Source organism: Triticum dicoccoides, chromosome 3A (genome assembly GCF_002162155.2).
Source record: "Triticum dicoccoides isolate Atlit2015 ecotype Zavitan chromosome 3A, WEW_v2.0, whole genome shotgun sequence".
NCBI lineage: Eukaryota > Viridiplantae > Streptophyta > Magnoliopsida > Poales > Poaceae > Triticum > Triticum dicoccoides.
The window spans coordinates 573,735,729-573,749,875 of record NC_041384.1 but is presented as its reverse complement, the minus strand read 5'-3'; the positions used below and the strand labels follow the sequence as shown (position 1 = coordinate 573,749,875).

The following is a 14,147-nucleotide window of genomic DNA, read 5'->3' as shown; positions in this document are numbered from 1 at the left end:
TTATCATTTGTTTTTCCCTACTCACATTAAAAAAGTTACCTACTATCGATTTACTAATCCCCAGATTAAACTAGCTCAAGTGGTTGTCTCCTGGATCACTCAAGCAGCAGGTCACGTGCTCGAATCCCTCGTGCTTCAACTTTTCTGCACGCCTTACAGAGAAACGGAACGAACGACGCGGGATTCATTCGGTAATGATGCTAAAAGGGAGAAAATCGCGGGACTAACAGCGGAGGGTTTGTTTGGAGCGGAAAAAAGGCAGTTACTGATCTATTTAGCGAGGGAGAAAATCACGGGAGTTCCGTTCGGATCTATTCCCAAGATACGAATATTTGGAAAATACAATTGTCGATCTTAAAAATGTCAGTAGATACTGTTAACTGCTCCGGTAAAGTGAGTAGAAATCATCTACTCCCTCCGTCCGAAAATACTTATTATCAAAATTGACAAAAATTGGTGTATTTCTGCGAGAAGAAAGTTTCCAGGATTCAAATACGCTCTTCAAGAAAAGCTTTGCCGGTGCAGCCTTTTCACCATAGAAAATCACAACATATACATTTATTTAAAGGAGAGCATATCTACATGTACAGCATACCCTAGCAGTTTAACGTATTTACATTACGGTCTCATGGACGCCAGAAACCAATAGTAGACCAGAAGTAAGCATAAGAAACAGGTAAGCGAGAGAGCCGCCATACAAACCCACAGAAATGTTGAGCAATGGGTGGCTTGCAGCCCTTGTGGCTTCACAGGGAGATATGGCACAGAGACTGGAACGTAAAGAAAACCGCAGAATAATCAACTTTCAGTTTCCTAGAAAAAGCCAATACTTCAAGACCTTTTCCTTTTTCGTGTAGTGTACAACCTCAGGGCTTTACAATGTTGTCATACCATTGCAGAAACTATTTTACTATGAGACGAAGAAAGGGGTGCTCATTCAGCAGCGTTGTAACTCGGCTTTACAAGAAAAAGGCGGCATCTTCTCCAGAAACAAAGGTGAGCAGATGCTACTGTAGAGAGTTGTAGAAAAGGATCAGCACAACTGATATTCCAATAATGACAGGAAAAGCTGTCAACAGATACAGAGCACCATATCCCTGCAGAGAAGAATAAAATTATATATGGCTGAAAGTGATGATAAAGCAAAATCAAGCCATACACAATTAAATGAAATGTGTTCAACTGTTTTACATCCACAACAAATTTATGGAATATGTTGAAGACAACATCTTACCACTGCTGAAGGAACTTCATCTTCTTCATCCTCATCCTCTCCTTCATCTATATCAGCAGCAGAATCCCAGTCGATGTTAAGTCTTTTAGCAGCTGCCACAGGATCAATGCCAGTATCTGTGGCCTTTGCATAGACAGATCTGCCAAAGAAGCCCTTGCCCTTTTGACTTTCTATCTGCACACATAATTAAAATGAAAGTCAGGTTAAACACGGTTCTGTTCAGATTTTGTACAGAAATACATGCAAAATAAGTAAAAAGCATAACTGTGGAACTGGCCCCGTAATACTCAGAAAACAGTGAAAGCCGACCAAACTACATAACTAATAAACTGAATAAAACAAGTGCTATCGGTCAAATCAACGAGGATTTTAATACACAAAAACTACAGCCATCGTAATCACAGGAAAAAAATTGTGGTAACCATTGCTAGGAAGTAGAAATTGTATTATCAGTATTACCTTTACATCAACATCGGGCCATTCTGCCATCTCCTTGGCAAGCAACCTAAGAGTATCACGATTCTCTGGAATTCGTCCTTCATTAACCTATATATAAGCAGGCAAGGCATATCACTGTCTGATCTATTTGCAGGGTAATATAAACGTTATCCTTCATCTTAGATGGCATTAAAATGCAATTCATATTCATATTCAACTTTGGCACAAGTCACGGCAAAGCCGACTGATTCTCCATTTTGGAAGAGGCTAATGAGGACAAATGCAGCTTCCTTTAACAGGAGTAACTTCATAGTTGGGAATGGAAATAGTACTAGATTTTGGGAAGACACTTGGCTGGGAGACACGCCACTAGGCTTACAGTATCCCTCTCTGTATAACATTGTACAACGGAAAGAAGTATTCATTAGTACAGTGTTAAGTTCCGTTCCGCTCAATATTCAGTTCAGGCGAGTGCTGGTGGGGGGTCGATGGGATAGATGGTTGCATCTCGTGCGCAGGTTGATGGAGATTAACTTCTCTGATGCGCCAGACACCTTGCATTGGAGGTTATCCATGACAGGTGTATTCTCGGTTAAGTCCATGTATACAGACTTGATAAACACCGGTCCTATCCCAAGGTCACTTCATATCTGGAAAGTCAAGGTGCCGTTAAAAATAAAGGTCTTTATGTGGTTCGTGCATAAGGGGTACTTTTGACGAAGGATAACCTGGCAAAGCGTAGTTGGGAGGGAAGTAAATGGTGTTGTTTTTGTGACCATGACGAATCAATACAACATCTTTTTCTCAAATGCCCACTAGCCAAGTTATTATGCCATACCGTCCATGCATCCTTTAATGTTTCTCATCCCAGCACTCTATCTAGCCTATTTGGGACATGGTTAAATGGGGTAGAGCCTAAGATAGGTGCACATATTCGAGTAGGAGTGTGTGAATTACTTTGGGTCATATGGAACTGTCGAAATGATGTCGCCATTATAACAGACAAACAGTCACAAATTTTTTGCAGGTCAAATTCAGGGTGTCTGCTTGGATCTGTATGTGGTCGTTACTTAGCCATGCAGACCACAGGGAGCTTATGGATATTAGGTGCAACCACTGGGAGACGGTCGCATGGGATACTTACAACCAAATTGGATGGCGGTCCAACAATAGGATAGGTGTTTAGTCATCTTACCCTATTTTTGCCGGTTGTGGTAGCTTTTTTTAAGCGTTGTTCCAGGATTATTTGAGACTTTGTTCGGTACTCGGATCTTTGACTAATAAAATGGCTGTGTGCACCATGTGATGCAGAGGCCGGGGGAAATCCTCCTTTTGAAAGAAAAAAAATGCGTTATGAAGGTAGCTGGTTATCGGTTGTGGATGTTAGTACATTACATCAAGGCAGTGGCAATTGGGTTGCCGCTGTCGGGTCAGCTAGAAAATCAGCGTGGTTGTATTGCAGCAGCAGATGGTCATGTGTTTGCCAAGGTTTTGTGGTAGCAAGTAAACAGAAAGGAGGAGAGTCCTTTATGTAAGTATAGGATTTGGACGATGTTAATTGTATAAGGAAAGGTCTAATAAGTCTAATCGTATTAAGAGATATCAAGGTCCTAGGCATCCATTATATAAGGATGTCATGTATATATGTTTGGGAGACTCGAGTTATTCTCTCATCTCAACCCATGTCTAACCCAATCCCTCGTAGTCATGCCGGCTGGCTATCTTCAGCACGGCAGTTATCCGTTGTGAATCAAGGTTCGCGGCATTTGATATCAGAGCCATCTACCATGGGTTTTGATTTTGCTGCCAAGAAAATGTCACAAAGGATACACAGTGTCATGATTCATCATATTCCCTACCCTATCATGATAACTGTGCTTCATCGAGTCTCTGCTCCTTATGGAAGAGTACAAACCATTGATCAAGGAAAGTCGCCAATCATGGCCTTCGTCAAATATGGTTTATAGCACGACGCAACACGAGCTTACTCTACAAGGTTACAACATTTGTCATGGCTGCTGTCAACTTGGTATGAAGTTACTCTGTGTCGTTGAGCACATTAGGTGTAACAAAGTTGGCAGGGGCAACACCACAAGCAGTAGCAGCAACCGCTCAACAAGAAGCAGCTGTTGTGCAGACGCCTCCCCTGCCATCGGTACTGGAGGAGTTGTAAGTGCCATCACTTAAAGAGCACGCTGTGTCACTTAAAGAGCAAGCTGCAGCGATGAGCACAGAGGTAAAGCAGACTATTTGACCCATGATGGCCATGATATTCAGTCCCCCCCAGCAGCAGGAGAACATTCAACCAGATGTGCATGTGTTGCAACTTGCACGCATGTCATTGTCCCAAAGTCATGGTCCACACGCATGTCTTGGAGAAGGATAACATGTTCAAATGAGTTAGGAGATGAAGTTCCATGTGGCACAACTAGGATCCATCAAGTCCATGTCATGGTTTTCGAGTCAATGAGTCGTTCTGGGGTAGCGACTCGGAAAAAGTCGAGCCTGCAGTTGCGACTAGTCGCGACTCGAGTCATGAGTCAACACTAAGTTGAGTCAACATTTTTTTGTGACTCATCAACTAGTCGACGACTAGTCACGCGACTCGAAAACCATGGTCCATGTCCAGAATAAAGATGAAACTGCCTGCGCAGGTTTCAGTGCATGCATGAAACTGGGGGCAGCGGTGGTCACGCAGCTGAGAACAGTCAAACAAACAGTTGGTATAGAGCAGGACAATTTTCCCCATGAATCTGATCGTGCTGATACCAATGCATAAGATTGTGAGCATAGACCAGCCAGTGGCATATCAGCAGGTGTACTTCAGCATGGATTTGCATGGGAGCAAGGAGATGGATTGGGCCACAAAGAGTTTGGCTCACAGTGCACAGATGAAAGTAGAGAAGTTGAGTCGGTTCTCAAGTCTGATTGGAAAAACAAAAGGCCATCAACAAAAAGTTAACCGGATTGTGCTATTTCCCTGTTGTTGTTTGGCTTGTTTACTTGCAACCGGTCTGCATCGGGGAGACTGAATTGGAAAGGTTAAGTTGCATACAAGGAGTCCAAACATAGGAGGGAGAATTCAACTTCTATATGAACACAAGGCTATATACAGGAGCTGTAAGAAAAGGTTATGTGTTAAACTGCAATACAAGACCAGTCGTGCGGATTTCTTGCTCAATTTATTTGCCTAGCATACCTCAATCTTTTAAGTGCCATGAGTTTACTTCGATGTGCGCAGCAGGATGGAAGTGATAAAAGCAGTAGCTATGGTACAGCAGAAGGCACTACCAGCAAGGCAATTCACGCAAAACTCTAATTTGCAGATATGCTTTTACTTGACGCACCTGATGAAACCACCAACGTTTCAACAGTGAGCATCACCCAGGTTCATACAGGCAATCCAAGAAGTACAGAACAATAGCAAGAACGTGCCAGTAGCCGCAACCTTGAGGACAAGCCACTTGTCTGGGATGGGTGTAGTGTTGTTTACATTAGTGTGTTGCATCAAGGCAGTGGCAATTTGGTTGCGGCTGATCAGCAAGAAGATCAGGGTGATCATATCGCAGAAGGAGATGGTCATGTGTTTGTCAAGGACATGCGGCAGAAAGTAAACAGAAAAAAGGAGTTATTTAGCAAAAAAATAGGATTAGGAAAGAGTTCAATTGTACAAGGAAAGGTCAAATAAGAATAATCATATTGAAAGAGGTAAGGTCCAAGACATTCACTATAAAAGGGTTTCATGTATCTATGTATGGAGACAAAGAACAGTCAAGTTATTCTCTCATCTCAACCTATGTCTAGCCAATCCCCCTAGCCTTGTCATCGGGTATCTTCAAAACGGTAGTTATCCTGTTGCGAATCAAGGTTCGCAACATTAACAGTGTTAATTATGCATGCCGACACTGTTAGATTAGAACTTTTACTAATGAGGCCTCTTGTTGAGACCCATCATAAAGAACTATTATAACAAGCTGTTCAACGTCCAGAAAGATGTTATATTGCCATGTCTGAATTTTAAGGGTGAGAACAGAAACCATATGCCAGTATTTATCAAGCAGCTTACTTGTGGATCCATGCACAATATAAATTAGACATGAATTATCAACTTTTGAAAGTTAGTAATTCCCAAATAAGAATTAATAAGGGGATAAGTATCAAATTGTAAATATGGTCAAAGAGACAGGGCATTTGGTTGCAAATAACTAATCATAGTATCATAGCAGGTAGAGAGTGGAATAAACATAAGATATTTACTAGGGAACACAATTTCTTATGTTGCAACTGGAAAGGGCATGCCTAGGCCTACAGTTGTGCACTATCATTTGAATATTAAATCAATAGCAGTCATGAGGTAGCATAACATTTTTAGGTGGCATTTTAAATGTAGCATAGCTAGACAACAAAATATATGAATATCTGTCGGGTCATTACAGATGGACGAAATGTTGGTCAGCGAGCAAAAATTCAAAAAAGAAGAAAAAAATAATGTTAAATTTTACACTTCTGCGAGGTGCACATCCCAGGGAAGAGTAATTTACCTCAACCAAAGCATCAGCTAAATCATCCCTGGTAAGTTCGTCAGGATCCTCTATGCCTAGCAATCTCTTCCTTTCTACATCTCTAGGGTCCTCAATCATGATAGTCAACTTAACCTGCGATGCAACATCAAACAAAACATAATACTCTTAAGTTCTCGTCGGTAAATACGAACGTGCAAACTCCCAAGGTTCAGCAACGACCAACGAGAGCTGCGATCTCAAAAACAGCATGCAAACTCCAAGCCTAGTGGACACCCCTTGAAACAAAATGTAGCTTTTCTACTGAGAGGAAACAATCGACGCATTTAGTTCCACTACCAGTATCCACAGAAAATTAAGAAACGGAGAAAAATGCATACCTCGCCGAAGGTCATGTCCCTGTTCTTCTGAAGAAGCTCCAGCACCTAACATCACATCCAACCAACATACCAAGTAAATAAGAACTCATCCCGATAATGCAACCCAGGAGAAAAAGAAGAGGCTAGACACGCCGGACGGACCCTTTTGATCTCGCGTATGTTCTCCAAGTCCTCGAGGCTGGCGTCCGCCGGCGGCTCGGCGGAAACCGCGACCGCGCCTGCCTCTGCATCGAAGTTGATCGGCAGCTCGGAGTCGCCCTCTCCGAACTCCCCTTCGGAGGTGATGGGGGCGTCGGAGACTCCAGGTTCTTCCTGCCCGAGCGACGCGGCTATGCCGCCGCGGCGACGGTGCCGACGGGACGGCCAGGCGTTGGCAGCGCAGGGGAGGAGGAGGCTGTGGTGGTGGTGGGGGAGGGAGAGGAGAGAGCTCGGTGACGCCGGGATGGCGAGGAGATGGGGAGAGGCGAGGCGGTGGCGAGCTGGCGTGAGCAGGGGCGGGGCGGAGGGTGGCGATAGCAGCGCCATTTGGCTCCGGCCAGCGGCGGTGGCGGCTTATCTCTTTCGGGTCGGGGCATCTCGCCTCGCGGCCGCACGGTTTGGGACATGACGCGCGGTGTTGATTTTCTGGCGGGCCCCGAGCAGCAGGACTGTAGTTAGCGGGCCGGCTTAATGTAGTTCTGAATAAGAAGATCTGGGCTGTCTGGGCCTAAAATGGCATTCGGGTCTCGGTCCAAACAACTTGGCAATAAAATCACTAGTTATTTCTTCTTAGCTTAAAAGAAAACTAGTTATTTCTTCTTAGCTTAAAAGAAAACTAGTTATTTCTTCTCAATCCCCTCAAAAAAAGTTATTTCTTCTCAAAAATAAATATATTCACTAGTTATTAAATGTGCAAAAAAATATAGTCATCAAAGGGCCCCTCTTAAAAACAAGTTTTATTTATTTATTTTTGAATTGTTTAGATTGCTTACCACATGTGTCATGTGCTTTAGAAACAAGTTATTAAAGGAGTACTACTCCTAAAAAACGTTAAAGGCTTACGTCCAAATTTCTCTTGTGGTGATAACTGGCATGGTGCATGTGTATCACTTATTGCCATCACAAAAGTTTTGATGGGTTCTTCACTAGTTTGAGATGTAAGGAAAGGGTTGTATTTTTTGTGAGATCCATTTCTTTAAACAAAAATACCTTGTGAACCATGCATCCAAATTACAAAACCATTTGCACCATTTTGTTCCCGTTGACGAGAGCTTTGAAATTAGACCTCACATTACACATGTCATGACGGCATGCTTGTCATGGCTGACATAGCCGATGCTTGGTGTATTGATCCCCTGTATCAGTACGGTGAATTTCCATCAGACACTTTAGCCTAACTTGACAGCCGCATATGTGGCGGTGACGCCAATTTGTGGTTGTCTTCACTCCTTTGTGCTCTTCGTCCTTTTTGTGGATAATATAGTGATGAAGCAGTGGTTCGATATCTTGCCTTGCGATATTAGGTTCTCGTCTGTTGTGACAAGAGATGCTCATACGACTATTCAAAACTGGTGTTGTTTTGGTCTTCGATAATTTCAAAAACATCAAGGAACAAGGACATGGAGAAGTCAGCGGTAGTGAAGCGAATGGAGAAGGATGAAGGAGAGCTCTTGAGGTTGACAACAAGCTTGGCGAGGTAACACTTGTAAAAAAAAATGAGTTGAATATGTGTATAGGGATACTGTTAGACTTGGAGTACACATAGGGTATGACTGCTTGAGTAATCTGATACGGTTATATAAAGGAACCACGTGAGAATAGACGAAGTTGATAGCTACACAGAGATCAAGAAAGTGACGGTCTACGTGTCCATAGCAGGGGTCTCTGGACCTATCGTGACGCAATGGTCGAGATGCCTCTGATGGCCTCGGCGGATTTGTCATTGACCTGTGCATGCTTCTTTATTTGAGAAGTTCATGTAAGCATGGCTTAGGGATGTAGATATGATGGTAAACCTCGTTAATAAATATTGTCTCTTCATCTATTTTCTACAATTAATGATCTTTTGGTATATTTTTTTAATAACTCTAAGTACCCAGTGGGTAATAATCCCAACAATCTTTAAAGGAGATTCTTATCGGGATGCCGCTCAGCAGCAAATCAAGGTGGAAGAAGACCATCCTAGTGTTATGGGGCAATATGAAAACCAAATGGTTGAAAGTTAAATACGGACAGAGCTAATATGTTTTAAACGGTACAATCGCATATGCTCTCATACAGTCACTCATATGATTGCACACACACACTTTACTCCTATGAGTACCTCTAAGATACTGGCACAACATCTTGAGATTGGCGAAAAAAGTCATCATAGACTCCTCATAGTCAATGAAAATGTGTCCTTCCTAAAACGAACATTGCCGGAAAGAGTGAAATAAATCCATAAAAATACGAGCACGGGTACAAAATCTAGGACTTAAATCCTAGTGGCCTAAGTCTACCACACAAGGGAATCAAACCATCTGAACTATGCTCAGTCCGCGACAGAGCTAATTCTATTCGCCAAAGAAATTTACAAGTTGGTTTTGGACATGCACACGCGGGGGAGGTTCGTGTACATCTGGCGCTCATTTTTTTGCTTCTTCCCTTCGTGAAACCGGAAAGCTGCTCGCAGGCGATGCCTGCCAAACATACGCAGACGAGGCTATCAAGTACTATAGTCTATAGCTTGCACTCTCACTCCCACTCTCACTCTGTGAGGCCGTGTCGCGTGGCGCGTGCAGAGCATGCGTCCCAGCTCCTTTCCTCCCTTTCTCCTGTCCTTTCAGAAACTACCTGTCCAGTTCCTTGCGAACTCCAACCTCTTCCTAATCATTTCGTGGAACGCGACGTCTCATGAAGGTAGCACGTCGTACGTCGCCCTGGTCCCCGATGCCAAGCGTGTAATCGTACAAGTACATCGTCGGCACGCACTGGCAGTAGCAGCGTACGTATCACGACGTGCAGCACAAATGCAGGAACGACATTTCAGCAAGCAAGCAAAGCAGGGATGGAATGCCATGCATCACGCAAAAGAACTGAAATAATCCAGCACGGTTGAGTTTCAGAGGACCACCTGGTGAATGAGATTGTTGTACTCCTACTGTGCATGCAATATGTACACTAGCAGGCACGACCAGAAAACAGTCTAATTTCAACAAAAGGCGGCCTGCGCGCGCCATAAGTAGGCAACAGTGCAGCAAGCGGGCTTTCGGAAGGAAAAGAGAGCGTATTATTGGGTGTTGCATATCATTGTACATCACCATCATTGCACCATATAGCTTGCCAGCCATCATGGAAGCAAACTCATGCCCATCTCTGCATGCATGCATGCATCAGTTCTTGCACTACGAGCTAGCTAGCTACTACGACTAGATCGATCGAGACACGTACGAAGCTAGAATGTGAAAAAAGAAAGTTTACATGATCTAATTAAGCCGAAGCAGACTCCAAAACCTGGCGCTAAAAGAGCTTGAACACAGCTTGGTTGGAACAAAACAAAAAGTGGGAACAAGAAAACATAGAGTCCGTACGCTTGTCGTCGTAAGGATGATCGATCGACCGTCGACGCATGCATGCGTTGCTACTCCAAGAACGTCTCCATGAGGTCTGAGTAGACGCTGCCCTCGTGCTGCGCTCGGTACTCCATCCCTTGCTGCTGCTGCTGCTGCGACGGCGCCGGCCCCGTCGAGGCTGACACCGACGGGGACGGCGAGTTGGACGAGCTCATCCTCGCCGGCAACGTGAAGCTCCTCTTGAACTTGGCGCTCTGGGTGCTCTCCATCCTCCTCGCCTTGTTCGAGTGGCTCTCCAGGCTCAGGTACTCCTCCACGTTCTCCGCGCCGCCGTGCCCTGTCTGCGCGTCCTGCGCTGGCTTCCCGTCGTCTGCGCCGCCTCCTCCTCCGCCGGGGCCGCCGTACAAAAGCTTCGAGTCATCTGAGCGCCCGGTGAGCGCGGTGAAGAATGACAGCCCGTTGGGCCACTTGAGGTCGCCGTCGGGCGCCTCCCCGGGCCCCATCTGCTGCTGGTGCTGGTGCTGGTGTTCGTCCATGTGCGGCGGCTTGCCATGCTGCGACGGCGCGAGGTGGTACATGTGGCTCTCGTCCTTGCCGCCCGGGTAATGCGGCATGGACGAGCGCGCGGACGGGTGGAACGCGGCCGGCCCCGGCGGGAAGAGGGGCGACGCGGCGGCGTGGGGGAGCTGCGGCTGGCCCGGCCAGTTGAAGAGCTGCGGGGGCGGGCGCGCCGGCGGCGGCTGCTTGAGCGGGAAGGAGGGCGCGGAGGAGGCGCCCCGGGAGGAGGAGAAGAGCTGCGACAGGAAGAAGCCCGACTGGTAGCCCAGTGACTCGAACATGTGTCGCATCCGCAGCACGAAGTGCAGGTCCTCCGGTATCTGCATGCGCGCGCACAGTGGCACACAATCGCTTAGCGAGCGTTGGCTGGCACGTCAACGTCGGCGTGCTTGCTTGACGGCCAAAACGACAAAATGATGCATGTAGTAAAGGGCAAAAGGTTTGAAATTTGCGAGGGTGTGCTGCACTTACGATCTTGCAGGAGCCCAGCTGCAGCAGGCCATGGCCGGCTTGAATCACGGCGATGGTCTGCAAATCAAACGTAATAGTAAGTTTATGAAAACTAATTAATCTTACACAGCTAAGAAGAGGAAGTGAATTAAAGATGAACGGTGGAGATGAGGGTGGGGCATTGCCTGGATGCCTGAGGCGAACTGGTCAGTCCATTCCGTAGGAAGCTGCAAAAGGAAAAGCCGAGAGGGATTTGAGTAAGTGCAGTGGAATAAAGGCTGGCCGTGACTGCGATCGCGGCGTTTGTTCTTGCTGATAGCCTAGCATCCAATTCTTCTCTTCTTTTTGGGAGCAGATTTTTGTTCTTTGGTGGAGCAGATTTGATTTGATTCAAAGCTTGAGATGTCTCTCCATCGATCTCTTTATATTTTTTTCTCCATGGAGTGAGTAAAAACTTGAAGGAAACCTATCACTGCGTGAGCAGTAATGTGGTGTACTGCTAAGCAGGAAAGAAAGAGAAAGAAGGGAAGGGGGTGGGGTGGGGGCAGGGTTGATGATGGTACATACGGCATCAAAAGAGCTCTGCCAGTAGTTGGCGATGTTGGGCTCGCATTCAGAAGGTTCCTTGAAGACCCATTTGTGACACTTATCAGACGCCACCTTTCCCATCAGCCTGCAACCCAACGGCGTCCAAATCAAATCAAAACCGACTTGGCAAATCATGCTCAAAAGCTCAGTAGAACAAAAGTGAGAGAGACCACCAATAACGCGCGCGCACACACACACAAACACAACCCCCTTCAAACTCTCTCCTCTCCCCAGTCTATCATTCTCTACAAGCATTTTAACTACTTCATTGAATCAGTGAAAAAGAGCACAAATTCACACTGCTTAATTAGTGAAACACTTCAATGGCTGAGGAGAGAATCAAAGTTCTGTCATGCTTTTGAAACCTATGTTTTTACTACTAGTAGCAACTTCCACAAGTCCCAAACTCACACTACTGTGTTGTGTAGGGTTTGCGTGTGCGTGTAGCGTGAGGGCGTTGTTAATCGGAGATGAACCTCGCAATTAACCCACTGACGCGCGGGGGTTTGTTTATGCGGAACGAGGCACCGCCCCACTCCAGCTCACGTGCCGCACGTGACGGCGCCCGTCCTTGGTCCTCGCCTCGCCCAAAAGACACGCACGACTGACTGACTTGAATGGGGAACACCCGTTATTCAATCCTACGCGCCCGTTTTACCCACCCTCCCGCTCCCGTCCCGGCATAATCACAGTCTCCTCCCACGCGCGGTCAGACCAAACCCAACCACAAACCCAGAGCCCAGAGATTAATTAGGCGTGATGGTACCGCCGTGTCAGTGCCGCGCGAATTAACAAGCCCCAAAAGCTGGCCCTGGGCGGGGTAGATACAGAACAAAGTGAAAAGATGAAAGCGCACGCACCCATCCCATCCCCTCCTCCCCCTTTCCTCCTCCTGCCCTTCTTTGTCTCTCACCACCCTCCTCGCTCGGGCTGGGGGTTGGACTTGCGCGCGTCGTCGCTGGCGGAGGCACTGTGGGGCATCAATGGCGCACAGCCTCGAGCGGGTCCTAATCGGAGAACAGGGGACGTGACGGGAACTTGCACGAAAACACGCGGGGCTTAATTGGAGGTGGTGGTATGGATATGAATGGTGGCTAGGGGAGGGGACTGCTAGGTGTGGGTAGAGGCTGCGAGCGACGACCGGGCCGGACCGTGGGGGAAAACTGCACACGACTGCACCTACCCAGTACCCACCCTTCTCCGTAGTTGTAGAGCTGGATGGACATCTTGCTGAAGGCCTTGCGCACCGGGTCCTCGCCCTCCATCTCCTCCAGGCACTCCGCCATCCGCGGCCGGCAGAACCCGTCCTCCCACATCAGCATCCTGCATACACACGCGCGCGCACCACAACATCAACGCCGGCCCGATCGGTCCTCACACATATGCTGTACCAATCAACAAGTCTAACAGCAGTAAGAAGAGAGTGCACTCACAGGCTGCCGTTGTCGTCGCCGACCTTGCACCCGTTGCCGCCGCGGCACCGCCTGGCAGCAGGAGGAATCAATCAACACACAGGATTAGGCGTCAATCAATCAAATCAATGGCCAGCCGCTGCGCTGCATGATGGACTGACGGCGGCGGGGAGGCTAACAATAATAACAAGCAGGAGCGGCGAGCGAGGGAGGTGGGGGGAAGGGAGGCACATACGGGCGAGGGCGGATGGTCCAGAAGACGGAGTAAGTCCAGTCCGAGTTGAGGCAGACGTTGCGGAGCGCCTCGTGCAGCGCCATCATCCCCGCGGCCTCTTTGCTCCGCGCATGATCCCCTCCGCCTCCCCCTCCTGCCGCGCCCGAGCCCACCATTTTCCCCCCTCCTCCCCCTCCCTTACCCGTAAGGCGGGCAAAGGCGGGCGTCGTAAAAACCCTTGTGGTGGAGCTCGGAGCTCGGGGGGCTAGGCTAGGGGGTGGTAGGGCGCGCCTTCTAGCAAGCTATACCCGGCCGAGGCTCTTTTTGATCGCTTCTTGGGTTTTTTCTCCCCGTGGGGAGAGAGAGAGGGACTGCGGGCGGGCGGGCTGGTAGCTTCGCCCAGCGTGCTACTCCTCTACCTCTCTCTGTCTCTCTCTCACACACGCAGAGAGGGGCTGGGTCTGTCTCGCAGTCCTTGGCCTGTCTCTCTCTAATTGCTGTTTTTAACTTGGGCAGGGGGCGAGGGTAAACCGAAAGGCGCTCTGCTCTGAGGCTGAGGGGGTAGCCAGGCAAGGCAAGGCCAGGCCAGCCGCTGCGGTCGCACACGGCACCCTATGTTTTCTTCCTTCCCTGCGTTGGCGGCCCAGAAGATGGCAGCCAAAAGTAAAAGCGGCTCTGCCGGGTCCCCCATGCCCTTCTATGCCCGGCTTTATTTTCCCCTCTCCCCCGTACTACCGTTCCATGGAGGCATGGACCTCGGTTTGGCAAACTTGGACGACCGAGGAAGCTTTGTTTCTTCCCCGGCATCATCGCGAAATTT

At 47.7% G+C, this 14,147-nt stretch overlaps 2 protein-coding genes across 2 annotated transcripts; both read right to left on the bottom strand.

The window, feature by feature from the left end:
- Positions 1 to 597: 597 nt before the first annotated feature.
- LOC119269274 (protein CHLOROPLAST ENHANCING STRESS TOLERANCE, chloroplastic-like) lies at positions 598 to 7,156 on the bottom strand. Its single transcript, XM_037551069.1, has 6 exons — positions 6,714 to 7,156; positions 6,573 to 6,617; positions 6,214 to 6,327; positions 1,694 to 1,780; positions 1,235 to 1,408; positions 598 to 1,097 (listed from the first exon to the last, which is right to left on the bottom strand). Exons 1-6 carry the CDS (start codon positions 7,095 to 7,097, stop codon positions 1,008 to 1,010), a joined length of 894 nt encoding a protein of 297 aa, XP_037406966.1. The 5' UTR covers positions 7,098 to 7,156; the 3' UTR covers positions 598 to 1,007.
- Positions 7,157 to 9,803: 2,647 nt separating this feature from the next.
- Positions 9,804 to 13,503, bottom strand: LOC119269272 (protein RICE SALT SENSITIVE 3-like). Its single transcript, XM_037551068.1, has 7 exons — positions 13,349 to 13,503; positions 13,135 to 13,185; positions 12,896 to 13,024; positions 11,681 to 11,786; positions 11,299 to 11,340; positions 11,135 to 11,191; positions 9,804 to 10,983 (listed from the first exon to the last, which is right to left on the bottom strand). Exons 1-7 carry the CDS (start codon positions 13,501 to 13,503, stop codon positions 10,174 to 10,176), a joined length of 1,350 nt encoding a protein of 449 aa, XP_037406965.1. The 3' UTR covers positions 9,804 to 10,173.
- Between the last annotated feature and the right edge of the window lie 644 nt (positions 13,504 to 14,147).

Coding starts and splice junctions, on each gene's coding strand:
- LOC119269272 (XM_037551068.1), bottom strand. CDS start 13,503: ATGGTGGGCTCGGGCGCGGCAGGAGGGGGAGGCGGAGGGGATCATGCG. Junction 11,341..11,680: donor GGCAGAGCTCTTTTGATGCC/GTATGTACCATC, acceptor TTCCTTTTGCAG/CTTCCTACGGAATGGACTGA. Junction 11,192..11,298: donor AGTTCGCCTCAGGCATCCAG/GCAATGCCCCAC, acceptor TTTGATTTGCAG/ACCATCGCCGTGATTCAAGC.
- LOC119269274 (XM_037551069.1), bottom strand. CDS start 7,097: ATGGCGCTGCTATCGCCACCCTCCGCCCCGCCCCTGCTCACGCCAGCT. Junction 1,781..6,213: donor TAGCTGATGCTTTGGTTGAG/GTAAATTACTCT, acceptor GCTTATATATAG/GTTAATGAAGGACGAATTCC. Junction 1,098..1,234: donor ATGAAGTTCCTTCAGCAGTG/GTAAGATGTTGT, acceptor TCTTCTCTGCAG/GGATATGGTGCTCTGTATCT.